At 39.6% G+C, this 27,481-nt stretch overlaps 1 protein-coding gene across 2 annotated transcripts in view; it reads right to left on the minus strand.

Moving 5' to 3' along the window:
* LOC110471139 (connector enhancer of kinase suppressor of ras 2) overlaps nucleotides 1-27,481 on the minus strand; it is a 172,978-nt gene that overhangs the window by 18,822 nt on the left and 126,675 nt on the right. For both annotated transcript variants that reach the window (XM_077786481.1, XM_077786480.1), the window contains 6 exons: nucleotides 17,985-18,019; nucleotides 13,277-13,325; nucleotides 10,428-10,476; nucleotides 9,211-9,386; nucleotides 7,750-7,823; nucleotides 2,266-2,337 (listed from right to left, as the gene is read on the minus strand). In XM_077786481.1, the coding sequence (XP_077642607.1) occupies nucleotides 2,266-2,337; nucleotides 7,750-7,823; nucleotides 9,211-9,386; nucleotides 10,428-10,476; nucleotides 13,277-13,325; nucleotides 17,985-18,019 (455 nt within the window). The remainder of the gene's footprint in view (nucleotides 1-2,265; nucleotides 2,338-7,749; nucleotides 7,824-9,210; nucleotides 9,387-10,427; nucleotides 10,477-13,276; nucleotides 13,326-17,984; nucleotides 18,020-27,481) is intronic.

Raw genomic sequence — 27,481 nt, forward strand, 5'->3', positions numbered from 1 at the left:
AGACCTGACAAAACAGCACGAGCATGAATTTTGCAAACCTGAGTAACACAGCAGGCAAAACTCAGCCACAGCTGAGTGCCTCAGAATAATCCAGCCCTACCTACTGGGGTCCAACTCTTCCTTCAGCAATGTGGGGTTAAAGGCACACTAAAATATTCCAGAGTGGAAAAAAAAATAAACAATTAATCTGGGGTGAGAAACTCTAAAAAGAGCTGTTAAAATAGAAGTGGTTGAAGAGAGGATAAAATTCCCCTTATAGTGAATGAGGAAAATTCCTCTCCATGCCAGGACTCCTTCACTTTTCAGCATGAGGGATCCCCCCTTCCATCAGCAGGGAAAATCCAGTTAAATTCTGTGCTGAAAACAGGAGTGAGAGATACCACATATAATATTTGCTCTGTTTCCTCACATTATGGGGCTAGCAATTTGCTGGGAAGAGAGAGATTTGTGGAATCAGTATTTTAAACACATTTTTTCATCTATGAATCTTGCTTCCTCATTTCAAATTTCACCCAGGATCTCTGGGAGAAGGAATTGTAAGAGCTGCAGGGGTGCCCAGGGATGTTACAGAGGTAGCAGAGTTATCCATCATTGGGGTGGGGAGTGAATTCCAATTGCTCTGCAGGGACAGAATTGCTGAAGGGAAAATACTGCACTAAATACTTCAAGTAGAAGCTCACCCTTTGCTTTCTTCTCAAAAAATCAGGGAAAAAGCTCTTGTAAATTCCAAAGTCAATGATGTTTAGGATGGCATGGTATGGAAGCACATGCTGGCACCTTCCCAGCTGCTTCTGTGCTCCAAGGCCTCACTGCAGCTTCCTGGGCTCCCCATGGAAAAATCAATGGATGTTGTAAAAGCAGCTCATTGAACATGTGTCAAGACTTCCTGGTTTTCCTTGAGCCAGAACATTTTATGTATCATTTATAGATAGGATCAATGGCACTTCGACAAACGAGAGCTACCCCAGCAGCTGAAATCAAGGGAGACCAGGCAGAGTTAAACCAGCAAAAATCCTCACTTCACTTTTGTCCAAACAAACCTGAACCACACCACAGAACTGAGCAATGGAACATTGACAACCTTGACAAAATATTTTTCAGCAAACTTGCACCCCGCAAATATTCCGCTCCTGGTAACTGAGGCTCATCACCCTCTCACTCCAGGATGAACAGGCCTCCACACTTCACCCCAGCATACCAAAGCCATGTAAGCCACAAAATAGAAATGTTCAATTCAACAATGGTTTTTAGGCTTTAATATTCCAGAAAAACCCCATCCGTATCTGTCTTTCCAAGCTGGCAAGCATTAAGAACTGTAAGTAAGAACATCTCAAAGTTTCAGTTATCTGTGCCAGGAAAGATTTAAGACTTCCCAGCATGGTGACCTTGTCCCAGGTGTCCTTGTGCTTTCCACCTCAGCTGGGAATAAACAAATTTCTGAGGTAACAGGAAGAGGGAGCACATCTGACTCTGCCTGCTGGCATCTAAGGCCCTGTCCCACCTTCACAATCTCTGTCCTCACCACTGAGTCACAAAGGAGAAGCACGGAGTAATTTGGGGTAGAGGAGCTCCCAGGAGGTGCCTGTTCCCACACCCAGCCACAGCAGGGTCAGCTTTAATGCTGGATCAGGTTGTCCACTGCCTTGTCCAGCCAGAAGTTTGGAATGTCCTCCCAGCGCATCCAAGGACATTTAAAACTCACTACAACACCAAACATGGAATTTTCCTTGCCTCTGCTCTATGTTAGGACAGTGATGTGGAGAATAAAATTAATTACTGCTGATATTCTGTGTTGTTGGGGGTTGTTCTTGGCATTGGAGGAAAAAAAAAAAAAATATATATATATATATATACACAGACATATCCCACCACCTGGGTGTACTCTGTATGAGCTTTGATGCTTTGATGTGGTTATGTTGTTTAATACACCAGAAACACTGATCCCACTAAGACTTCCAGCCTTTACCTACAAAACATCACAAGGGTGATGAACCTTAAGCTCATCAATGAAAGAAAAAATTCTAATGAACATAGAGACCAACACAAGTAACTTTCCTTTGCAGAACTGAGACGTGTCATGGCAGGAAATGTCAGCAAAGTGAGCCACAGAATGTGACGTATTTACTGAAATTAATGGAAAACTAATTCCTGAGAACACCATGAGCCAGCATCCCATCAGGCTTCAGGAGGATATTCCTGTGTGAGCTGAAATATTGAAGCAGCAGGATAAAGGACATCCCACAACAAAGGGGACACACAGCTCACCTGTTCATCTCTTCAAGGCAGTCGGTTGCGAAGTAGAAGCTCTTTATTTTGGGGTGACATGCTTTGAAGGCACTACAAAAAAGAGCACAAAGAATAAAAACCACATTTTCTTTCAAACATCTTGTCTACAAATACACCAGACTGTCCTGCTCTATGATTCTTCAGCATGTTACAGGTTTCATAGGTATTTTTCATCTTCAGTCTGAATTTTGCTGCCTAAATTTATAGATGGATTCCCCCTGATCTGATTTCATCTACGATTGTGAGCCTCATATTTTGCAAATATTTCAAAAGCACTTGAATAACTTAAAAATAGAAATCCTTTTGATAACCACTGATGTTCTACATCTAAAAAATTCTTGGGTGAATTTGAAAGTCTTATTGAATATACTCAAGTACATCTAAGTTGTATTCCAAAGATCAGCTAAAGGAATAAATGTTTGATCCCCGCCTCACCTCTTCTCATGTACTTGATGACTGTTTCATGTTCTACAAAAAGAAATGCAGAGGGTTGCCAAGTTGAGCTAGAAATCACTGGAATAATGGATAATAGTCAGATGGCATGGGTGATTATAGTTCACATAAATGCTTTTTATTAATGCTTTTATGTGCTCTAATCCCTGAGATCTCCCTCAGCTGAGCAGTTGAAAACTGCTAAGAACAATAATCACAGTTTTTACAAATTTTTTGTGTGGGTATAATGAAAAGGAGTTTTGCTATCAAGGAAACCAGAAGGTCCCAGCATTACAGACTATTAATTTGCTTAGCTGGCAAATGCTAAAAAAATGCCACACTATTATTCATAACATTTATGTTAAAATACTGACATTTATATGGTAATTACCAGATGTAAGAATTAGATTAGGAATCATTACACGTGGAATTATGAAGAACCTGTGATGCAACGTTTCCACTATTAATAGCTTAAATGCAAATAAGTGTTTTAATAATTACTATGACTTATTGCAGTTTTCAAAGACAAGATGAAAGCTGAAGAAGCTTCACCTGGGCACAGTGATTTTTTAATATATATAATTAATACAAATGCATCCAGTAATAGCTTTCCTGACAAAAGCCCTACAGCAGAGTTGTATTTCTGTGCAGTTTCTTTTTTCACGACATTGGGGATATAAAGGGTAAGGTTATATTTGCACAGAGGTTTATCATTAAATATTAAATTCCATAAAAGAAGACTGTAGAGGTATTTAAGTGTTGTTTTGGCATCTGGACAGTGATAATTTCCACTGCAAAGCCTCACTGCCCTAGCTACTGGTACTTTGTAAATCAGAAAAGTGAGTGACTGAGAAATCCCACACAAGGATTCCTGGTGCCCACTAGATGGCACAGGCTTGTTAATTATCTCTCTTTTCCTCATTATATAAATGCAGTTTTAAGTATGCTCTGATACACTTCATGCTTTCTTTTAACTGATTGGTATGATATGGTTTTAGTGTCAAGAATTCTTATCATTTTTTGTCTTCTGCTTTTGATGTGGAACTTTTTAATCCCCCTATGCCAGCTGAGTATCAGCAACTCCAATGGTTCTGTGGAAACAGCTGTGGGTAAGAAAGGTGGAACAGCTTTGTGTGTTTGTGAATTAGAGCAGTACATGGCACATCTTTCATTACACAGAGATTAGCAAATACTGTACTTTCAACAGAAATTCCTTACACTACTACATTTTTGATGCTTAAAATAGAAAATCATGACTAAACAAACACTCCTGCATAGTTCTACTGTTGGTCTGAACTCCCTGCAGCGTCTGCACCTTCTCCTGCTCCACTTGCCCAACCATCTCCCAGTGGGATTGGCTTGGATTGGAGAGGATTAGGTCCTGGATCTAAAGATCCTAATCCTCCTGGCTAATCCTGAGATGCTATCACATGATGGAGTTTCTGCTTGTAAATAGGATTATTTTCCTAGACAGGAAATTTAAACACATAGAGGCATTCAAATGCCAGTATTGGGTTTCAAGTCAATGTTAATGGGTGGAAGTTAGTTAGTTCGCCTGTAATGTGATAAAATCTATGATTAGTGGATCATTTTCTAGTGGAATGTGTCCCTGCCCGTGGTAGGGGTGGAATGGATGATCTTTAAGGTCCCTTCCAACCCACACGAGGCTGTGAGCCTGTGATTATGAGAACATTTTACATTCTCACAGAACCCTGCCTAGGTTAAGGCACAGAGAGGTGAAATCAGGAGTATGCAACAGGTCAGGCACTGTCTGCAGGCTCCTGGCTCAGCTGTTACAGAACTTGTGAATGTGTCATAAAATGCAGAAAGAGCAGGAATTTTGTCAGGGTAAATCAGTTAAATGCTGCAGGTCTGGCTGCTTTTGCAAAGGAGTTCCCCAGCAAACAGCTCTAATTGGTTACCATATGAATGTTCCTTGAGATCCTTCTGCCTGATATTGTGATAATTTCCTGAGATAGTGAACATTAAAGCTGCAATAATGTATTCACTGTTACATATCTGCAGACTGAAGAAGAGAGATCTTTATTGCTATGAAATGGAGATCCCAGCTCTGTGCAAACTTGTGATTTAAATGTATTGCAGTTCTGTGTCAGGACTGCAAAACACAACAATAAATCCATCTTCCTCTCCCAGCAGTGTCACTAAGATTATTATTAGGGAAGTGTTTAGATACATTTCTAGCATTAGGAACTGCAGTCTCCAGGGGAACAATTTGAGCTGTATAAATATGAATAATTTAGAGGAATTATATCTATATATTTACATTTGGCTTGGCTTGGAGGGCCTCAGACTGGCTGCAATAATCAAGATGTGGGGTAGTGAGTGCCAGTTTAAAGAATAATCCCTCCATCCACTGGCTGCACTCCAGTTAACACAGCCCAGACTTTCTTCCCTGTGGGGGCCACTGGTGCTCAAGGAGGCTTTGCTGTCTGCAAAGACTGTCAAGTTCTTTTCAGAAATAATAAAATTATGAAACTGTAGCAACATTTAAGCTGAACCTTCATGTCTGCCTGTACTACAATGACATTTGTATAGAGCTCTGACTGCACACTTTCAATATGAAGTGCCAACACTGTGGCATATCCTTGATAAATTTAAGACCCAAATTTCCATTAACTAGGCAATGAAAATTTTCACTAGGTGGAAATCGTTGAAGGTTCAGGCAAGGCACCAGTTGATAAGGATTAATTATACCTGTGGCTCAATTAATCTTTATACTTAGGGATCAGCATCATCATGGGGCATTCTAATTACCAGTATCTTTGAAAATAACACGATATTCATGTCATGCCACAGCATACTAACTCAAATAACTATAATTTCTCATACACTGTGATCACTTTTAATCAGGAGGATGCAGGTGGTGCCTAAAAGCAGTGGAAAGTTTTTCAGTGGCAATGAAAACGCCTCCTTTCACAGGGACAAGGTCATTGCACGTCCAGTATAGCCTGGAGAGCTGCAGCAGCCTGAATAATGCCATGGCTCCTGAAATAATCAGGGTACCTTCATTAAATGCATTACTGAGGCAAATCATCAAACCATACCAACTGATGCATTCAGTTATCTGTATTCTTGTGAAAGCTTTCTTAGGGCGATTCCATCACTGTGGGCCATGGACATCAGGAGCAGCCAGGCTGGGGAGCAGAGCTCCCCCTCCAACAGAACAGTGGGGAAGAGAAATCCATTAATTATCCCAGTAAGTCTTCAAATCCTTTCCTTTCAAAAGGGTTTGAAAGTTTCACATCAATAGCTCTGAAAATAACAGAGATCTGAGGGGAAATCCAAACTGAGGTCCAAAACTTTCTTAGTTCTGCACTGGGGAGAACTGAAGGAAAAGTGACACTGTGGCTTTTCACTGGAATCAGGCAATGGAATGATACTCACTCCTGGCCTTGCAGGACAGCCCAGAAGAGGACAGGTAAATATTTTCCAGGTGTGCTCACAGGGGCTGTGGGCTGGAGCTAGCTGAACACAGCCAAGGCCCCACTCCCACGTGATGAATATTCTGAATATTCTGAATTTCACTGTCCTCTCTTCCAGGTAAAACAGTGGCTAAGGTAAGGTGCAGTTCTTGTGATGGGAGAAATATATAAATGGTAGTTCATGAAGGAAGAAATCAAATGGAAATTCAGCTCAGGGAAAAAGGGAATATACTAAGAACATCTTCATTATACTTTTACCTCTGGACCTGCCTCTTTTTGAAAGGATTCAAAGCCTGAAGGTTCTCAGCTTTCAGTCGTGTGCAAAGTTTCAGTTAATCAGACTTTTCCCTGTGCATATACCCTGCAGAAATCCTCCTCTAAGCTGAGTTCTGAGGGATTGTGCTCTCATGCTTTGAGGAAAGCTCTGGAAGCTATTTCTGTCTGTGCACAATGACCTTCTGTTTGATCTTGGTTAATTCACTGAAATCTGTTAAGTGCTTTATATTCCTAACAAAAGGATATTATTTTTCCTGTATTTTTGTTCAATATCATTATTAATATCTACTCATTGCTCTGAGGTATTTATAGTGCTCAGTTCATATTTAATTTCTACAGTGATACCCTCAGCTGAAAGGAGAAATAGAAGTGTAAATTGCACTGTCTTGTACTTCTATGACACAGTAATAATATCTCCAGACATGAACAGGCAACTGAAGAGGTTTGATTTTCTGATGAGCAATCTCTATTGTAATTCATATCTTCAATATTTCTATGTTATTGTGCTCATCGTTGTAGGACTTGTTTCCTCAGACCAAAACTGCATTCAGTCATTGGAAAAGCAGAGGAAAAATCCAGGAAGTTTAGTTAAAAGTAGGAACGCATACAGAAGACAAATGCAAATAATTCAGGAGATACCAGCAAAGTGCTGCTCTCAAAGCATTGGAATTGTTCTGTTCAACCTGTTGATTGCAATCCCAACACTGTTTAGAAGCAGTTTCCAATGGGTGTCTGTTATTAAATATTCCTTAATTGTGCAAAGCTTATAATATGCATTTTAGTGGAATTTAGCAGTAGCAATATGCACATAAGGAATAATGCAGGGTTCATTTTGCATATGGAACCTAAATATTTTAGCAGCTGAGAGCAACACAATATTGGGTATGAAAAGCTTCCCCCATAAAAGAGAAAATTAAGATTATTTTCACCATTCCCTGCTATGGTATTTGTTATGCTATTTCCTATGGGAAAATACTGCCCTACTGAACGATAAAAGAAAGTTTTATCTCTTTACTAAAGTATTCATTGCTTTTTGATTTACTTATTTAGCTGAAGCTGTAATTGGACTATCTGGCAAGCTGGCTAAAGAGTTATTCAATTCATTTTAATCCAGTAAATGGAATTCACATTACATTGCATCTTTTATAGTAGAAAGAAATACTAAAGCTTAAGTGGATCTATGATGTTATATTTACAGTTTTCAAAGTTTTTTCTCAGTAACTTCCTTCTCTGGTCTTTGAAAGTGTTCAGTACCATGTATTGCTAACTTCTCAGAGCAATCCTTTATAAACATAATTGATACATTACTCACTGTTTTCGTCTGCATTCAATTGCTCTGTCTATCCTGAATTCAGGTAAACTGATGAACCCTTCTGCTTTTTCATCCTATTGAATGAGAAAAAAAAAAAAGATGTTGAAAATGAATATAGAATTAAAGAAGAGAGAAATGAGCAGCAGCTGTTTGGGGTTTATACAAAGAACAACTACTCCAAGGAAGTTCTGAATGCATTTTGCACATACTGTTTTTTCTATGAAATGGATTCCATTCATCACACAGCGTAAATAACCTCTGTGAGGTAACTAAACGGATAATTTCTCAAAGGAGGCACAGCCATCCCAATTCCCCTTTTGCTGAAGATCACAGAAAACTTTTCAGGCCCACACACAGCACCTAAACCGAGCAGAGCTCTCAGATTTTCCCCCATAAATCAGCATTTTACAGCTATTTGTCTCTCTTGAAAGTCACAGTTGTCACACCACATGTGCCCCTGAGGAGCTTCCTTGGTGAGGAATTAAATGGGAGGAAATAACCAGGAAATGTATCCCGTCACTTTTTGCTTCTTTTGAAGCAATTCAGCAGGAAATGCATATTAACATATTAACATATTAAGCATATTGACATATTAACACCAGGCAGGTTTTTGAAAGGTGCTAGCAATGGCAAAGCGAATTCTGGCTTGGTTTGGGGCACAGCCTGAGAGCCACGGGGACACAGCCAGTGCCCCAACCTGGCACAGGAAATGTCAAACCCCACAAAACCTGAACAGCCTCCTGGGCTACAAAAACCACAAAAACCAAGGGGAATGATGCTGCTAAACTCATCCTCTGGAAGAAAGTGGGAGAGTGGAGTAAAAGATCAGTAACCAAAGCAGGCTGCAGGGCTCAGCTCCAGCGCTGGGGCTGCTGCACACGAAGGGAGGAGCAGCACTGAACTGTTCTGGGCTTCTCCCCTGTTATTTCCCTACATTTATGCAGATTGCACCAGCACAGACCCATTGGTTTTCAGGAAAATTTCACCAAGAACAGCATTTTACACATGAGAAACTGCAAACTCCAGACTAATTCAGCAAAAAGCAAGAGGAACATCGATACAAAAATAACTTCTGGATAAAGAGATTTACAAATTCAGATTTTCACATCTGCTTCACAGAATGCTTAACTAACACAAATGGTTACACTTTACACATCCCTCCCCCCAAGTGAAACTGGGGAGAGCTGAGTGTGAACACTGTGTTAGTCCAAATAAATCTGTGGAAAAGGATTAACTACAGACATACTCATTTCTTAAACACTGCCATGAACATCTGTTATTTTATTAAGCTTGAACATGGACTTGGAGATTTTAAAAAAGAATTTCAGTTGAAATATTTCCAGTCAGAGTGTCCCAGACCTGGCAATTAAAGTGGCAGCTCATCCAAGCACGCAGTAAAAATACACTTTAAAGGAACTATTAGTTTAATTTTGACTTTTTCCAAGCATGGCTTGTACTTACATTCTGGTTTGTGTACCAGTACAAGGAGGAATCCTTCAGAATGAACCAGTACTTTTTCCATTTCTGGGTGAAATAACCTTTGGCATCCTTTTTCTTCCAGAGCCAGCCCTCGCAGTCGCCGTGGCCCAGGTCCTTGCAGGAGATGCGCCTCCTGCTCACGCTGGAGAGGGAACTCCCTGGGAACACCACGGGGAAAAATGTTCCATTTTCATTCCAAAATTTCCCTCCCAGCCAAACCCTCTCCTGACTCGGAACGAGCCATTTCCAAATTCAGCAGTGCCCTGTGATTTTGGTCTGCCCGTGAACACAAAATGCACAGGGCCTGGTTTGTGCAATGCTTTATTTAATCTCTGGAGGGTTCCTTCCTCTAAGGGCTGCATTTTTTTGCTGATTAAGATGGACAGCGCCATTCCAAAGTAAAAATGTATTTCTTTAGCCTCAGTCAGGAACTCGGAGTATGACACAGTCTGTACACAGATGCAAACACTACTTTTTTCCATATATCTTCCCTTTAGCAGGAGAAGCCCTGACAAATAATGGGAATTTTTAAACAGAATTTTTATAAACAATAAAAAGGAAAGATTGTTCACTTCCATAACAGTGTACATGTTTACATTTTTTTTTTATCCTGAAGTGAGCAACAATATTTTAACTTTACAGCATCCTGTTAAAGGCACAGCATCAGGAATAGGGTTTTTTTCTTTTTCTTGGTGTTATTTCAATGAATCCTAATTGAAAGGCTTAGATTGCTGTGTATATATTAATAAAACCAGGGTTTTTTTAAATAAATATGGTATATTTTCCTGATAAAAAGCTCTGTAGGAGATTTCTTTAACATACCAGACTTTTTTTTTCTGTGAAAAATCAAGTTTATGATGCTATGAGAATTACATTTGTCCTACAGTGGGAAACAGGGAAGAAATGTAAAGAATATAAGATACCACCCTTTGCTCTGCAGTATTCCACAGGCAAATTCTCATCAATTTGCTCATAGATGCTACTTGCCTTCTTCCTAAGGAAGAAGAAATTTTTCCACCCACCCAAACAATATTGTACCTATAAAACATTTCTTTTGCTATTTTAGTTTGGTATTTTCCTTTGTTGCTTACCATCAAATTTACAAATATTTAATCAAGTTGAACTTTTGTTACAGATCACTTATTATCAGAGAAGGACCCTCATTTTCTAGTTTCAAAATGTTAACTAAAAGAAGTTACCTTTTGACCATTTTCTGCTTTTTACCCTGAGGGAAGCGTAATGGAATGACTGTAAGGAAAAAAATAAATAAATTATGAAACACCAGTGCAAGTAACAGCAGTAACATGTAAGAGCTTTCATTCACTCCCCTCTCCAGGGTTATCACAGCATCAGTGATCACAGAATCTCCCTTCTGTCATTCCTCTCTTACAACTTTCCTCAACATCATAAAGAAAACAACACTCTGCTAAATCTGCAAATTAAAATCGCTTTAAAAATATTAATTACAATTGCAATGAAAGCATCGGGGATTCTTTGCGTGAATAGCCGTGCAGTAGTTTCAAAATTAAAGATATAAACTCCCATGAATGAGCTGATAAACTGACTGGTATTTGAAGTTTGTTGCATCAAGGAAATAATAATAAATAATTAAAAAATTACAAATAACAGGAAATAATTACAATACAGGAAAAAATTACCAAAATACGCATTGAAAAATAAATATCCACCACAAACATTATAAACAAAATCATGTGCTTAATGATGTGTCAAAGTCACATTCTTCCCACCACACAAACAAGTTTTTTAGGTTGGTGGTTGACAGAATAAGTCTCAGCTGAAAAAAAAATAAAACTTTTTTTCTTTTGTGGCAGCATTAGAAAATTGCTACAGATTCTGGAAAAAACAAACAAACAAACAAACAAACCACAACAAAACCCTAAAAGCATCTCTTTATTTAAACCTAAAACCAGGGATAGTACTCAAACACTGGTAAGGATTTGCCTCCAATGAACAAATGCTCAAGTACATAGAAAATAATCAGGTGAAAACAAGACTCCAGCTCCAGAGAGAAACAGGTTTATTTTAAATGACAGCAGCAGAGGGAGGAGTGGGTTTGGCCATCCACAGCCCTGATTTAGCACTTGACAAGGGAAGGCTTTGTGGGGACTGCAGGGATCAGCAGCTCCTGACCCCAGCCTGCCCCAGGACAGGAATGTCCCACACAATGGGACAATCCTGGCAGGGGAAGCTCAGTGAGCCAGGGTGCAGCGCCCACTAACTCAGCACATCTCCCTTGCTTAACTTCATCTCTGCAAATGTGCCTCTTTGCTCAGGAAAAGACAAAGATTAATGCTCCTGTGCTGGAGGAAATGTGGCAAAATCCAGAAAATGAAATGGCAAAACTCGGAGAGAAGGTATCAAATGTGCCCAGCAGCTCTGGGGGGGTTTGTGGATGCGCTGCAAATCACAGCAGCAATATTGATCTGTCCTGGTGTGTCTGCTGGAGTTCTGTGGTGGCTGGGGCTGGAACAATCTGCTCAATGTTCCTCTTTCCAGAGAAATGCATTAGGGCAAAGCAGGTGTGTTCCTGAAAAAGACATCACCAAATTTTCCCCCAGTTTAGGCTAGAGAAATGTAGGAATGGAATAAAACCCTATAATCAAATGTGGGCAAATTTAAAGAACTGCAAGACAAATGAAATATCTAGAGGAGATACTCACCAGAAACTGATATTCATCATTTAATATGAAAGTTTTAAAAATAATGAAAGAAACAGCACAACAAATCAAGAGAGAGGTGAAAATATCTTTTTGAAATAAAAAAATATCCTTCTTCCAAAATGCTTAGCAAATTATTCTTCCTGTTTTGTTTTTTCACACCTAGAATGTATTCAAACCAAGGAAACTAGAGAAAGTGAAAGGTTTGCAATACCTTGGGAATCAGTAGCTAATTAGCACTGCTGACGTAAAAATTCAAACTCCACATTCTGAGAGATAAAAGAACCACTATAATATAATTAACTTGGTGGCAAACACTGTAGGGAAACAGAGCCCACAACTCCAAATGACTCAGAGTTGCTATGGGAGACAGACAGATGATGGAGAGCTCGCTGGGCTGTCAGCATTTCAATTCTTATCTCCAAACCACACCACGAGGCCAGTCAGGGAGTGCACACCCTGCCACCCCCACCCAAAGCCAGCCCAGTGAAAAATGAAAGGAAAAAAGTGATAGAATTGAATGGATGCTACTGAAGATAAATTAAGGAGATCTCAGTGTAATCAGGGGGTAGGAGAATTGCTGGCACAGAAACACTAAATGAAAACCAAAACTGGTTGCTTGTTGCTCCACTGGTTTTAACCTCAGGAGTTCTTAGGGAAAACTGTTTAGAACTGAGTCATGCCAGCCACAGAAGTTGGGAGGGACCTTAGAGCTCATCCCATTCCCTCTGCCACGGGCAGGGACATCTTCCACTGTCCCAGGGTGGTCCAAGCCCTGTCCAGTCTAATCAGTGTAAAAAGTGCCAAGTCAGAATGAAGAACTGACATTCTACAAATGAAGGTTCTGTTGTTAGTCTTTTGAATGAAATAAAAATAAACCAATTTTTTTAACAGCTATTTTCCATTGAAAATGAAGCAGTCAAATTGCTACCACAAAAATATTTGAAAATCTTAATCCCCAAACTCCTTTTCATAGTATTGGTACTATTTGAATATTCTAAGAGTTTTCAAACTTTTCTTTACCTTCAGTGTAAGCCTCCCTCCAGAAGTGCCTTCCAGCCCAACGTGGTGTGTGATTCTGGTCTCCAAACCATCACATACTTGAGAACACACACCAAGGTTCCTAAAATTAACTGAATTCCTAAGCTCCTAATCTTGACTAAAAGTATTGCAGAAACACTGACCTGCTGTGGTTACAGCACTCAGTTTCTTCAACATGGAAATTATTCCTAGATTTTTGTTTTCAGCTCTTTCATAACATAGGCAAATGTCAAGGTTTGGGATATCTAAGGTATCTTTTAAAAATATAACACTGAATTGAACAGTTGAAGAGTTTTTTGCTTATTTCAAGCATATTTATAAATCATTACCTTCCTCATGGATGTGTTTCCTGGATGGTCAATGGCAGAACTTGCATATCTAGGGCAAACAGAAGAAAGATGTCAAATAACCACAGGAAAAAACCCAAACTGATTACATAGTGCTTACAGACACTGTGAATTTCTAAATATAACTGCAGCATCCTGCAGCACAAAGTTCTATAAGATTTTGCTACAGGATGCCACAGATACCAAGAATTGACACATTAAAATGCAAAATACCATCTCTGATATATGTGAGTTCTGTAAAGACTGGAGAACAAAGCAGGGCAGCAGCACCAGAGGCCTTTCCTCATCCAGTGCAAACAGTATTGGCCATGATGGAAATAGGACACTGAATTAGGGTCAGATTTGTCCTTTTTATCCATTTTTCAGAACTTGGACTAATACACATGTAGCATTTTGGATTTACCTACCTGGTCACAGGAATGCATTTTTAATCACCTCATCTGGATCTGTGATTTACATTTAGGTTACTAGAACTTCTTCCATCTTTTATATAATATATTTCTGTTGCATCAAGTAAATTCTCACTGCAGATTAATTATTGAGTATTTTGTAGAGAGGTTTGAAATCCCTGGCTCAGGTCTCTGCTCTGGGCTGTTGATGCTTCAAGCAAATCAGGTGCACCTGTAAATCTCTGCAGTACAGGTGCATCTGAACATGCAACACTGACAGCAAAATGTCAAGACTGAAAGTTATTTTTAAAATGTTTATCTCTTCTTATCTCTCCAGCATTAACCACAAGTAAAAAAAAGTAATTTCCAAAGCACACCGCTGTGACGGTGATCAAAATAATCTTTAAGCATTATTTAAAAAGACAGAATGTGTTATGAGAAAGAACTTGAGCAGTGTTTTCACATGAAAACAAAGCAAATATTCAGCAAAATGTTCATCCAAGCAGCAGCTGTGCCCCGTGTGACTGATGCAGTTTTTCTGCCTCTCTCCCCTTGCAGGGCTGGCTGCCGAGGGAAGCAGAGATCTGCACCCAGGCGCCCACAGGGATGTCACAGCTACGTGACACACCCCTGGCCAGAACCCACAGCTTTGGGGCTTCCTATTACTGGGAAAAATTCTCCTGAAGTGAGATGAAGATCAAAGAGCAGGGAGAACCCTGCTAAGCAGAGGCAGGTGTTTGTCTGCAGGAAAGCTCAGCAGCGATTCCTCGCTGGGCGCCTGTTACCTCATCCTCGTCCATGAAACAGCCCCCAACAGGGCAAAGCTCCTGGAAAACAGGGGAACAAATCAGCTCAGGGACAGGCAGCCCAGCTTGCCTTCCTAAAACTCAGTGCACCCACACATCCAGGGATTCCAGCTGCAGGCTGCCACTGCCTAAATTGATGCCTTAAGTTTGAGCTTTCATATTTTCCTGATTCTGTTGTGCATTGGTGAATAACTCTGAACTCCATATAAAGTGTCAGCAGTTCTCCTCACAGCTCAGGCACACAGAAAAATCCTTTTCCAGACCAGAACCAGCTCAGGCACACAGAACAATCCTTTTCCAGCCCAGAACCAGCTCAGGCACACAGAACAATCCTTTTCCAGCCCAGAACCAGCTCAGGCACACAGATCAATCCTTTTCCAGCCCAGAACCAGCTCAGGCACACAGAGCAATCCTTTTCCAGCCCCAGAACCAGCTCAGGCACACAGAACAATCCTTTTCCAGCCCCAGAACCAAGGACGCCACTGCAGCTTCAGGCCCCAAAAGTGCAAACAGTGAATTAAGGAGAGCCAACTGGGAGGATGGGACTGCATCACCCGGAGCTGGAATTGGACAGTGAACCCCAATATGGAAATGGACCAAAACTTATAAAAGTGTGAAAACTCCTGACCCAGGGTGTAGCCCTGGCTGGGCTCTTGAACTGCCCAAGGTGTATCTTGTGAAGTCCTTTTAATAAATCCCTACTTTATTCCTTTAACTCTGTCCAGCCTCTGCTCCAGGCATCAAAATCACAGCTCCTGCTCAGGAGTGAGCTCACAGCTTCCAGCCCCAGGGCTGTGAGGGCAGCTCAGGTTTGGCAGGCAGGGAGGTTTGTGTGAGAGGGACAATGTCCTGCACCAAGGGCTGCTGCAGCTCCTGCCCTGTGCACACAGCTGGGCCAGCTGCAAGGTGTTTGGGTGCCAAAGTTTGGGAGAACTCAGAGTTGTAAGGCAGGGATTCCTCATTTCTGCTCTGCTCCGGGCTGTGACAGAGCTGCCAGCCTTGCTCTATGCTCTCCTCCTCAAATGAGTGAAAAAGCTCTGTGTTCCCAGGGACAGCACACAGCTCTCACAAAGCTGCTGGAGCTCTGGGGGAGGTTCTACCACATGCAAGAAACAACTTCCTTCTCCTTGGCTTTTTTAAAGCAAAGGATGCTATAATAAATATCACAGAAGCTCTACAGGTCCCTGTCTGTTGAAAACACAGAATCCCAGGATGGTTTGGGATGGAAGGGACTTTAAATCCCATCCCATTCCATGCCCTGCCATAGGCAGGCACACCTTCCACTATCCCAGGCTGCTCCAAGCCCTGTCCAACCTGGCCTTGGAACTCCAGAGATCCAGGGGCAGCCTCAGCTTCTGTGAGCACCCTGTGCCAGGGCCTCCCCACCCTCAAAGGGAAGAATTTCTGTATATCCAACCTAAATTTCCCCTCTTTCAGTTATTGAAGATATTTCACCCAAATATGTCAATCAATCAACACAGTTTGTCTCCTGGTCCCCAAAGCCTAACTCTAGGGGCTAAATATCTGAAAATCGGGTCTTATTTTGGTTTAAGCTGTTTAAAACACTTTAAATAAGGTTATTAGGAAGGTGATATAATTCTGCCTCTTGAAATATTTTCCAACGTATTGAAAAGATATGATATGGTCATGTTTTGGGCCTGAAATTTAAAATGTGTGGGAGAAGGATTCTTCTATAAAAGAATATAAAAGCATAGCCTTTTGCTATGAAAGTTTGCCAAAATTTCATCAAGTCATATGTCCCTGGAAAGTATCTCTTGGCAGATGCCCTGTCCTGTCCACCAGGGATGATCCATCTGGATTGCAACGTCCCTGCCAAACTGGGCATGTGCAACCTGCTGGGAAAAATCAGGAGCCCTTTGCTCTGGGAAGAACAAAATTGCTCAGAAGAAAAAAAAAAATCCAAACCAAAAAAACAAAACCCTCTTCATCTCTTCTTTTGTGGTTGCACCAAAATGTGGGTGTGGAGAAGGAAATGAAATAGTGAAACACGTGGCTGTTTCTGGGAAGGGTATGGGGTTTGAAAAGTCAGGCAGGAAGGAGGCGAGGGAGGGCTCAGCCAGGCTGAAAATGAGGAGAAACAAGTGGGAGAGAAGAGCAGGAGAGGAGAAACTTTAATGGGGCTGGGAGACTCAATGGAACCAGTCAGATTTACAGAAAACAGTAGATTTTGAACACTCGGGTGTAAGAGGCAAAGGCAAAATGTGAAATGAAGTTGTTGCTTCAAAAGAGAACAAGAGCAACTCTCCCCAGATAGCTCTGGACAGGAGGGATGCTGTGAAGTGGAACAAAATATTAATATTAAAATATTAATATGTTTAATTTTCTGTAAAAGCAACCCCCCACACTTAGCTGAGGTGATGAACTGCTGGCATGGGAGGGACAGGACTGTCTGTTGTCAGATGAGGTGGAATTTCATCTGTTCCTCACTTTAATCTCTGCTAGCAGTGCTGCTCCATTTGGTTAAATGCCATTTTAACCATGCACAGCACACCAGGGCAACAGCAGCAAATCACCACTACACCTGCCTTTCAACTGCATTGTGATGTTTAAAACACACATAAAGAGGCAAAAATGCTGTCAGCCCTGGAAAATCAAGCATGAAGTGGTCAACAGCTGATAATTCTGCACCTCAGACTTTTAGCTGCAATTCAGGGATGTTTATAGCCCTGAAGGGAATCATCAGCAGCTGTAAATCCTTTAGATTGGTCAAAGCACTCTAAATCTAATTAATTATTCAGCTTCTTAAATAGGTTTAGGCCATATGCAGGATGAAGAAACATAAAAAGAATAATTATCATAGATTACAACTAAACTGAACTAGAAAATATGATGGTACAAAGTAGCTGTTGCTTCAAACATTCTTTAACTGCGACTTCTGGATACAACATGACTATGAAGATACTTCATCAGATAAACAGCAAGGAAATGAAAGAAAAAAAATCACTGCTTTCTTCATTAGAATAAATTGATTCAATTCAGACTGAAAGACCAAACTGAAGACCCCATTCTTAAAACCTATCTACTACAAACCACAGGTACAAGCAGTAATTTTGTACAGACTGAAGTAGAGGTAGATCTTCCTTGAAACATTCTGCCTGTTGGTTATGAAAATTGTGTTGGACACAAATTACATTTTTCATCCTCAGAGTGAGTCTGAAATACTGAAATTCAAAAGTAAAAAAGTAGATTGGGCAACATAACAGTTTTTTCCCCTCTAAAAACATAACAGAATTTTTCCCCTCTAAAAATATTTTATAAACTTTTATGTGAAGAATTTTTTAAACCTTTGGAATTTTTATTTATGTTTGATGTTGGCGAATGAACGGTTGCTAAATGAGATCAGCACTGATATCTCTAAACCCTGAAAATTTATTCCTCAAATACTGCAACAAAGTTTCTAAAAGTAAAGAATGGAGTTTAATCCACAAATATAAATGTGTATATATTTAAATATAGAATAACAGAAGTAATTACCTTTCAGTATCTCCACTGACTGTATCCCCTGCTCTCTGCAGAAGAAAAATAAAGAGCATTAAGCACAACTAAAAACCAGACTTCCTTGGTGTACTGAGCACAGTGAAACGAGTGACAGAGGTAAACCACAGTAACTCTAAAGCAAAGGAAATGGAACATTTATTTCAATTTTCAGCTAAGAATTATTTCAGAATTAAGATAATGCTTAAACCAACTTGCATTTTCACTTAAACTAACTTCAGATGCTCTGTAATTGTGATCAAAGCTCTTGAAAATAAGGGAGCTAAAATTTGTTTGAATGTTTGCAAAAGTGTTAATATTTGAAGGGGAGTTTAAATGCAAAGAGCAAATATTGCAATGTAAAATACAGAATTTCAGAAGGACAAGCTTTCTTTGACATCATTCTTACACAGCTTTAAATAACTTGATTTACCACACTGGTTATTTATTCCTCTGAGGTTTGGAAATGAACCTGTCTTCATGGAGCAAGTAGCAGCTGATTTAGGGTTAAAAATAAAATCTTCAGATAGTTTAATTTACACTAACACCAGTTTGTGATGGAGGATTTTTCTCACAGCTAAATATTGAAATTTACAAAAAAAAGAAATTACAAAAACGCCACCCCCAAATAGTTGCAAAATTCACATATATTTGTTTATAAATGCAGAAATCTGCAAAATCTTTGACTTTCTGGATAACCGAATAGGAAACTGATAATTTTAGTAAGTTCAGTGTATGTTTTAATGCCACTACTTGCAGCAGATGTTTGGGCACAGAGAATATCGAGCCACAGCTGAGCTGAGAGCACAGAAGGGAAGGGACAGGAAGTTTGCTGGGTGCATTTTTGCAAGGGTTTCTGAGGCAGCTTTAGATCGTGCAGGGGACAAACACATTTTGCCACCTCCTCCCTCAAAAGTCCCCCTTGCCCCTGGGGAGCCCAGTACAGACCCAGTTCTCAGCTTTTAGTGTGCTTCAGCTGAAATATTCCAGCAAATGTGAGCTGCAGAGATGATCCCACTCAAATGTTATCTGATGAAAAATGATGAAATGTGCCCTTACAGTAAAAGCAGGAGTTCTCTGACATTCCTTGTTGAAACCAGGCAAGGGCAGGAGCTCCCCACTGAGTGACTGAGTACAAAAAGCCCTAACAGCCTTTCCTGAGAGCCATAAATGCCTCAATTCTCCTCTGAGTATGCTGAAATGCAGCCTAGAGAAGGTAAAAAAATTGAAAATACACTGTAGAAATACTCACATTTTCTCAAAGCAGATTGGAAGGGTTAATAGCACACAGCTAAAACAAAATAGCAGCTTGAGAGATGTTGTTTTGGTGCTGGAAATGCACTGCTAAATACAAATAAACCAGTCTGAGCATCCCTGGAAATACTGGGGACAGCCCAGGAAAATACTGTGTGGCCAAGCGAGCAAAAGAACTTTGACAGCAGCACTACCCATGCTACTGCTACAAAAATAGAATTTATTCCTACCAGAAGGCTCAAAGCTTTCCTTCCCTTATCCCTCTGACTTCTAAGGCTTCTAATTATAGCAACTAAAAGTGGGACTACTAAATCAGGCAGTGCTTCCCCTTCTATTTCTTAATTTCCTTTTCCAAAATTGCTCCCAAAGTAAAAGCAAAATGTTTCCAAATCAGGATTTATTCCCTCTCCCCAAATGGGACCCATCCCATGCTCTCTTCCCTGACAGAGCTGAACTAAACCATCCTCACCCTGCTCTGGCTGCTCTTTCCAGTACCTGAATTACAAATTTTCAATGCTATAAGAATTCAGTTATTTATTTCCTTCCAAGAAAATGCACAAACCCCACTTCTGTCACATGTGATCACCTTGGAGTGTGGCTTCCAGATTTCTTTTCATCAGATAGATTTCAGAAGTGTAATGTGAACTTGCATTTATTAGGCTGAAAAAAGACTTACTGGAGAGAAATTTGCTTCTGATAATAAAACACATTTTTCTAGAGGTCAGTCTTTCAACACCACAAATTTTTCTGCATTACTGAGCATTAATTTCCAAAGATATTGAATAATGTAGTCTCATTAACTGAAGCATAATCTGTAGCAGGGAAATTTAAAAAGACTCTATAACAGTGTGAAAAAGAAAAATATGATTTAACCATTGAACAACTCATAGATTATTGTAACTGATTATTAGTTGCTGTAATTTAGAAAAGAACAAAGAAGAATATCTATATAAATACAGAGGGAGAGAAAATTGTTGATATGAGGACTTGAAACATACAAAACATAATTATACCTTTTTAAGTCTTTATCAATAATTAATCTATTAGAAGAAAAATCTCATCTCCTGATCAACTCATCACTAATGCAGAGATTATTACCAGTAATTAAGTGTGGACACTCAGGATTACTACAGACCTTTGTCACATATTTATCATCTCTTATTGACTGATTTTCTCCCCAGAGAAGCTCTCTTGGGAGAGCAATCTTGTTGCCAGCTTGAAATGCCAACCTTTAAAAAGGATTTCTGATACTATACATGGAAACACCCACATGGCATTTCTATAAATGTCTACCTATAGCTAAAATTAATTTCCTTGTGTAATTGTAATTACATGCAGATTCAATGCTGACAATGACAGTGTGGAAGGCTCCTACCCGCATTTTCAGCAACCTTATGTATAGTTCTTTTTTTGAGCAGTTACTTCTTACCACTTTGTGACATTAGAAAAAAAAAAATTGCCTTTTCCTAGTTCCCAAACTAAAACTTTACTTCATCTTACTACAAGGCCACTTTCATGAGTAGCAGACATGTGGGAGGCTCAGGAGACACAAGTCTTGTCATGCTGTCAGAGACTATAAAGCACAAATTCTGTGAAATTCAGGTCACTGGCACCTATCTGCCTTCTTTAGTCAGCTCCACATTTCTGGAGCTCAGGGATCCCCATGGATCTGCTGCTGCTTGCACGAGTGGAGATGAAAGGACCCAGAGGCCTCTGTGGTGCCACAAGCAGATCTGAGGCTCCTCTCCCAGAGGAGATCCTGTAGAAAGTCCCATTTTCCTGAAACTTCTATAAATAACTTAAAAAAAAAAATAGTTCATTTGAATCAGAATTTCTTCTAAGTAATCATCTAAACCACTGAGAACAGAAGAACCCTGAGCTGCAGAGATCGTGTGAAAATATTCAACCCTTATTATTTACTTGTTTCCTGAAGAAAGAGATGGGAATAGTGTTGGTAACAAGATTAGAATAGTTTCATGTGTGTTACTTATCTCAGTGGTCAAATTCAAGATATTTATTCCATCTACATCTATCATTTATTCAGATGCAAAGATTCAAAAGCTTCCTTATCGTACTGTTCTTCCACTCTTCTATACCAGATACTGACTTATTATTAATAAAAGTAAAAAAAGAAAAAAAATATTTCTTCTCCTGCTGCTTTAACTCATATATTTATTATCCTGAAGACTTCTCTATATCATAGTTGTTGAAAAACAATCAAACAGTGGCCTTGTTATGAGGGGCTTTACTTATCTCTCTACCTCAGAGAGCTGATGTTTTCACCCACTGAATCTGCTTTCAAAATTATCATGCTGAGCTAAAAATAAAGATGGCCTTTGAGGTTTTCATTCCACTCACCCTTGTTGAGGGGGGAGATAACAGAGACAGGAAATCAGCCAGAGTAATCTACATTTATGTACAGTTGGAGGTACTCAAATTTGTGCTGAGGGAAAACAAGAGGGCAGGTGAGGAAAGGAGCTGGGGGCAGAGGGAGGGGACCCACTGGAGTTTGTGATGATGGGTGATGAGGAGCACTGCCAGCACACGGGGGGAGCAGGGGGGCTCAGGAAAAACAGGCAATTCCTTCCCCTTCCTCAGTTTCCCCATTTCCATGGGAACAGCTGGCCCTGCCCTGTTCGGGGCTGACCTTTCTGCCATGAAATCTCCTGTCCTCCAGACCCAAAATCCTGCCTTTGTGCCATGAAATATTCCTGTCCTCCAATCCCAAAATCCTGCCTTTGTGGCATGAAATGTTCCTGTCCTCCAATCCCAAAATCCTGCCTTTGTGGCATGAAATGTTCCTGTCCTCCAATCCCAAAATCCTGCCTTTGTGCCATGAAATAGTCCTGTCCCCCAATCCCAAAATCCTGCCTTTGTGCCATGAAATGTTCCTGTCCTCCAAAACCTCCTCCTTGTTCTCCTGGAAGATAAATATTGCAATTATCATAGCAATAATATCAGTTGTAGCTAATATTTATTAACAAACAGCTGTTAAATTTGGCATTAGACTATATATATATATATGTGTATATAAACTGGTTTTTTTTAGTAACCTGGCAAAACAATAAAAACAAGGCATAAATTAATTTGCTAAAATAGTACAATGCACTACAACTTGGTTGTGTTGCGGTTCTGTGGAGTCAGAGGACCCCGGAATGTTTTACAAATGACAATTTACCCATGAAGTCAGAGCAGGTTAATAAATGCTTCATTTGCTGACTTGCATTGGTGGTGGTTTGTTTGAAGATGCAGAATATCATCATTTAAATATGCTCTAATAGAGCAGAATTACTTCTGAAAACACTGCATATGTTTGGATAAAGGCAGCCTCATATTTGCTTTGTGCAAAGTGTCCTGATATCAGAACAAATAGAGGAACTCCAGGCCAGCCAGGCAGCCTGAACTTTGGGAAGCAGCAGGAATGAGCAGCCTGTCTGGGGCTGAATTTGCAGACACATTCTAACCTGGCTGTTTCAAACAAAATTCCAGCCCCTCTCCTGAGCCTCTGCAAGGGGCTGGATCTTCCAGAAATCAAGGACAACCTGAATTCTGGGTTAACACTGGTTTAGTATTTTTTTTTCCCCCTGGATCCAGATCAGTTATTAAGTTCTTGATTACTGAATGAATGTGGAAACTCAAAGACTGATGATATTATTGGTAAAAAAACCCCTTTCTCAACATTTTATTTCCCTTTATTTTCCCTTATACTGTAAAACACCTTTTTAAAATACCTTTTTCCCCTTTGAGTTGTTATAGATTAATGAAGAGTTTAGAGAGTCAGGTCTGACCAGAACTCTAAAGAAATAAATCACTGGACATTGCTATTCAAGGATACTCTTCAAGTATGAGGGAGACACTTGTCAACTCAAGCCTTCATATGCACAGTCCCAATGAAGAATAATATTGTTTTACAATCAGTACAACCGGGCAGACTCATTTGGAAGCTAGAGAAGTCAGAAATACTTATATTGGCTTCTCTGAGCAGCCAGAACCCACACAATCATCCTCAGAGTGATTTCCCAGCATAACTGCAGGTAGGAAAAGCAGGTTTTCCATATTACAGACACTTAAATAAAAAGCAAAGGTAGAATTTATTCAGCTATTCAGAAAGGAAACAAAACCCCAAAGAAAGTAATGCTCAGTTTTGTTTCTTTCTGCAAGAGCAGGAAGGAACAAATAAAACACGAGCACATTTCCTGCAAAATTTGCAATAAAAGGCTCCTCCTTCAGTCAGTGCAGCTGAATATGTGTGATTCTCCCAGACTATCTTAATTATTCTACTTATCAGAGCAGCACTCAGACTGCCTGTCATCCCAAAATGGCATCTGGAACATCTGGCACATCCCAGCGTGCACCCATTACACAACACCCAGACCTACATTGGTTTTGCACAGGTTTTAATTCCCAGCATGTACCATTAAACTTTATATCGTTTGTCAAGCTGCCTCTGCAGCTCCAGGAGCAGTTAAAGAGCATTTCCATCACCCTGTGCCACAGGGATGAGGCACCAACTTCCTGGGATCAGCAAGAAGGGAATAAAAAGCAAGTTCAGCAAGTGCTGTGTGACAGTGACTAACCCTAAAACACCATAGTGCTTCAAATGATCTTTAAAATAAAAAGTGACTCCTGGTCTGGCACTCTCAGTGAATACCATTATTTCTGTTTGACTGTGAAGGGAACATTGAAATGAAAGAATTGATCTTAAAACTCATTAAAAATTAAGTATTTTCAACACATTGAATTCTAATTCACAAAAAAAAAAAAAAAATTACAATCTAGTCTCCAGTTTTTTTAATATATGATACTACAAAGGAAAATATCCAATTATTCTGTAGATAATAGGCCCAGAACATTTATCACCAAGTAAAACCAGATGAGAGATCATTATCCAATTGGAGAATTTAATGTGGTAACCAGCAAATTGAATTTCAGAGCTTCAGAAAGTTGTGCAAGTCTGAGGCAATAAAACCACAGAGTTGAACACCGTGGGGATTTCCAGACTGGATCTGGAATGAGAACTTCAATATTCTCTTTTTAGATGGAAGCCGGTTGCCACAGAGCAAAATGGAACTGGGCAGCAGGATAGGCACAGTTTTCTATAAATTTTTGTAAAATCCTGAAGATTTTCCAATATTTTTTGTGTTTTATGGTCAGAAATGCAAAATGAAAAATTTCCCAGGTACATCTGGTCTACAGAGCTGGTGTCCTGTGTGATAAGTCAATTTTCTGCAGAATGAGATCTGGTAATACAAAATAAAAGCATCTTTAGGTTTTAACTCTATCCTTGTAAGCCCATATTTAGGTTCAACCTGGTAAATGATATCACTTCAGAACTGAAGCATTAGTAAACATAGAAAGTCATGTTCCAAGAGATACTCTATTAATTATTAATTATTTATAACAGCCTTGCTAATTGTAATTGACTCTTGCTTAGGTTCTGTGACATTGCATATCAATTAAATTAGAGTTATAAATACATCCTGGAAGGGGGCAGTGTTTCTTGACAGGAATATTTTACTGCAACATGGCTTCATGCATCATTTTATATCCTGGGCATGCTGCCAATATTGCATTACCTAAATATCCATTTTATATAGGAACTCTGCATCCTCCCAGCAACTTATGAAATCAGGCTAATTGTTTAATTTTAGGTTCCAAATCAACATTCCTTCCAAAGCATTAATCTAGTGGTGAATCTCTGCAATTACCAATTTTGCAAAACTTCTTACGTCTGGTAATTTAAACTACTGTTAAGTAAGTGCCTTTTGGGATTTTTTTGCTACATATTTATGTAAGTGCTTAGAAAATTAAGCAATGGCTAAGTGATGCTCAATTCCTCCTTCCATCAAGCCATCCTTGTTTGATTACAAAACATTATCACCTTCCCTTCACTAAAGATGATGAAAATCCTATTTATCCTCTCCATTTCCCAAAGCATTTATCTGGCCTGGAATTTTGATCTATATCCAGAAATTGTACTGGGCATGTGTTAGGAGGCGAGGATTTCATGGAAATGTGATTCCACCAGTTCTGCACTTTTGCCTTCCATTGAAAAACACAGAGAAAATGTAAGAAGAAAAGCTAAACCAGTTTTATCAACTTTTTAAATAAAAAATGTAGCAAAAGCTGTTTTAAGATGATTTGTTCTCATTATCCAAAAAAGGTTTATATATCAAAATGCTTATGAAAATCCTGGTAACACCTTTAGATATTAAGGAAATGAGCTGACCTACTTAAAACTTAAATTTATATCTAAGAACACAACAATTCTCTGCTACTTTTCCTTTTTGCTATCAAGCTGCCATGAAATGTTCTTTGATATTTCACATTTTTGTTCTGGGTTGCTCTCTTTCAAGATAAATATGCCCATTTTTTTGCTTGGCTTTTCAGAATTCTTTCAGTATTCCAAGTGGAAAGACGTTAATGTGAATGATTCTGTGCTGGCAAGAACCCACAAAATCTGTGTCAGCAACTCTGTGTATTTGTCGACTCAGTTCCTCTTGTATATTTATAAGGCAGTTGACAAAATGCCTCAGATATTCTGATTCCTGTGATTATCTCCTGAAGGACTGCAAAGGTCTCTTTTAATGCTGCTCCAAAAATTGATGGTGATAAAAGAATTAATACTGCTCTGTCACTCCATGAAGAATGATTTCACCTGTGCCCTCCTCTGTAATCACTGCACATGGAACAGAGTTTGTGAACAGGGACTGCACTCACTTTTAGGGTGGAACAACCACTCCATGTTGGCTCTTCCTGTTTTCCAGTTTCCTGCTTTTCCTTCAGACCCTTTAGAGTTGATATTTTATGTCATTTGGGTAATTTTAAATATTTACTTTATATCATCCAGTGTCGTACTGCTAATCCGTCACATCAATTAATTGCACGATGGTGTGGAAATCATGCAAAAAAATACAACTTCAGTCCTGAAATCAAGGGTGGAATTTGCATCTTACCCAAAAGGACCTATTTGCTCTCTTCAGAACTCAGGTGAGCCAACAGATCATCAACAGAATTCCAAAAATTGACTGAAACCAGCTGATTCATCTACCAAGTTATGAAATATTGTTGGGGTTTGTTGCAGGGCTGTATAATAATCTTCTCATTCATCCTGATAAACTGCCTGCTGATTTTCTCTCCAGGTTTGAAATCCTTTGCTTTGACTTTGTAATACTGATAATCTCTGTCAGAGAGATTTAAATCCACAATTTAAATAAATAAATTTAAATAAACAGTAACTCCATTAAACTCATCTGTTTTTACAAGACACAGTAATCAAAGTGAAAATACAAAAACTTATAAATTAATGTATAATAAATCATTATCAGAGGCTGAGTGCAGGATCCTTATGAACCTTCAGAGATAATACAGGCTAATTAAACTAAACTCAGTGAGACTGAATAATTAAGAGCAAGATTTTATTAAAGCATCTGACAGCAAATGATTCTTGCCTTGTGTTTTGCTGTTCTGTCCTGACTTTTATGGGAAAGCTGTCGTGATACTGACATTGAAAAAATGACTCTTATGAGAAAATTGTCATGACTTAGCAGCATTTCTCAGACTGTGAAACACAGTCTGTGAAATAAAAACATGAAGTGGAAGACTGAGCCTTTATGCCTGCATCAGTCCTAAGAGAAGAACATCTGAATGCCTGGATCAGTCCTACAGGAGAACACTTGAATACCTAGGTCAATCCTGCAGGATAACATTTGAAGGCCTGGCTCAATCCTACAGGAGAATATCTGAATGCCTGGTTCAATCCTACCTGGATCACTCCTACAGGAGAACACCTGAATTCCTGGTTCAATCCTGCAGAAGAACATTTGAATTCCTGATTCAATCCTACAGGAGAACATTTGAATGCCTGTATGCGTCCTGCAGGAGAACATTTTAATTCCTTGATCAATCCTACAGGAGAACACTTAAATACCTGGATCACTCCTACAGGAGAACACTTGAATTCCTGGTTCAATCCTACAGGAGAACATGGAATTCCTGTATCCCTCCTGCAGGAGAACATAGAATTCCTGTATCCCTCCTGCAGGAGAACATTGAATTCCTGTATCCCTCCTGCAGGAGAACACTTGAATTCCTGTATCCCGCCTGCAGGAGAACATGGAATTCCTGTATCCCTCTTGCAAGAGAACATGGAATTCCTGTATCCTTCCTGCAGGAGAACATAGAATTCCTGTATCCCTCCTGCAGGAGAACATGGAATTCCTGTATCCCTCCTGCAGTAGAAC

Source organism: Lonchura striata, chromosome 14 (genome assembly GCF_046129695.1).
Source record: "Lonchura striata isolate bLonStr1 chromosome 14, bLonStr1.mat, whole genome shotgun sequence".
NCBI lineage: Eukaryota > Metazoa > Chordata > Aves > Passeriformes > Estrildidae > Lonchura > Lonchura striata.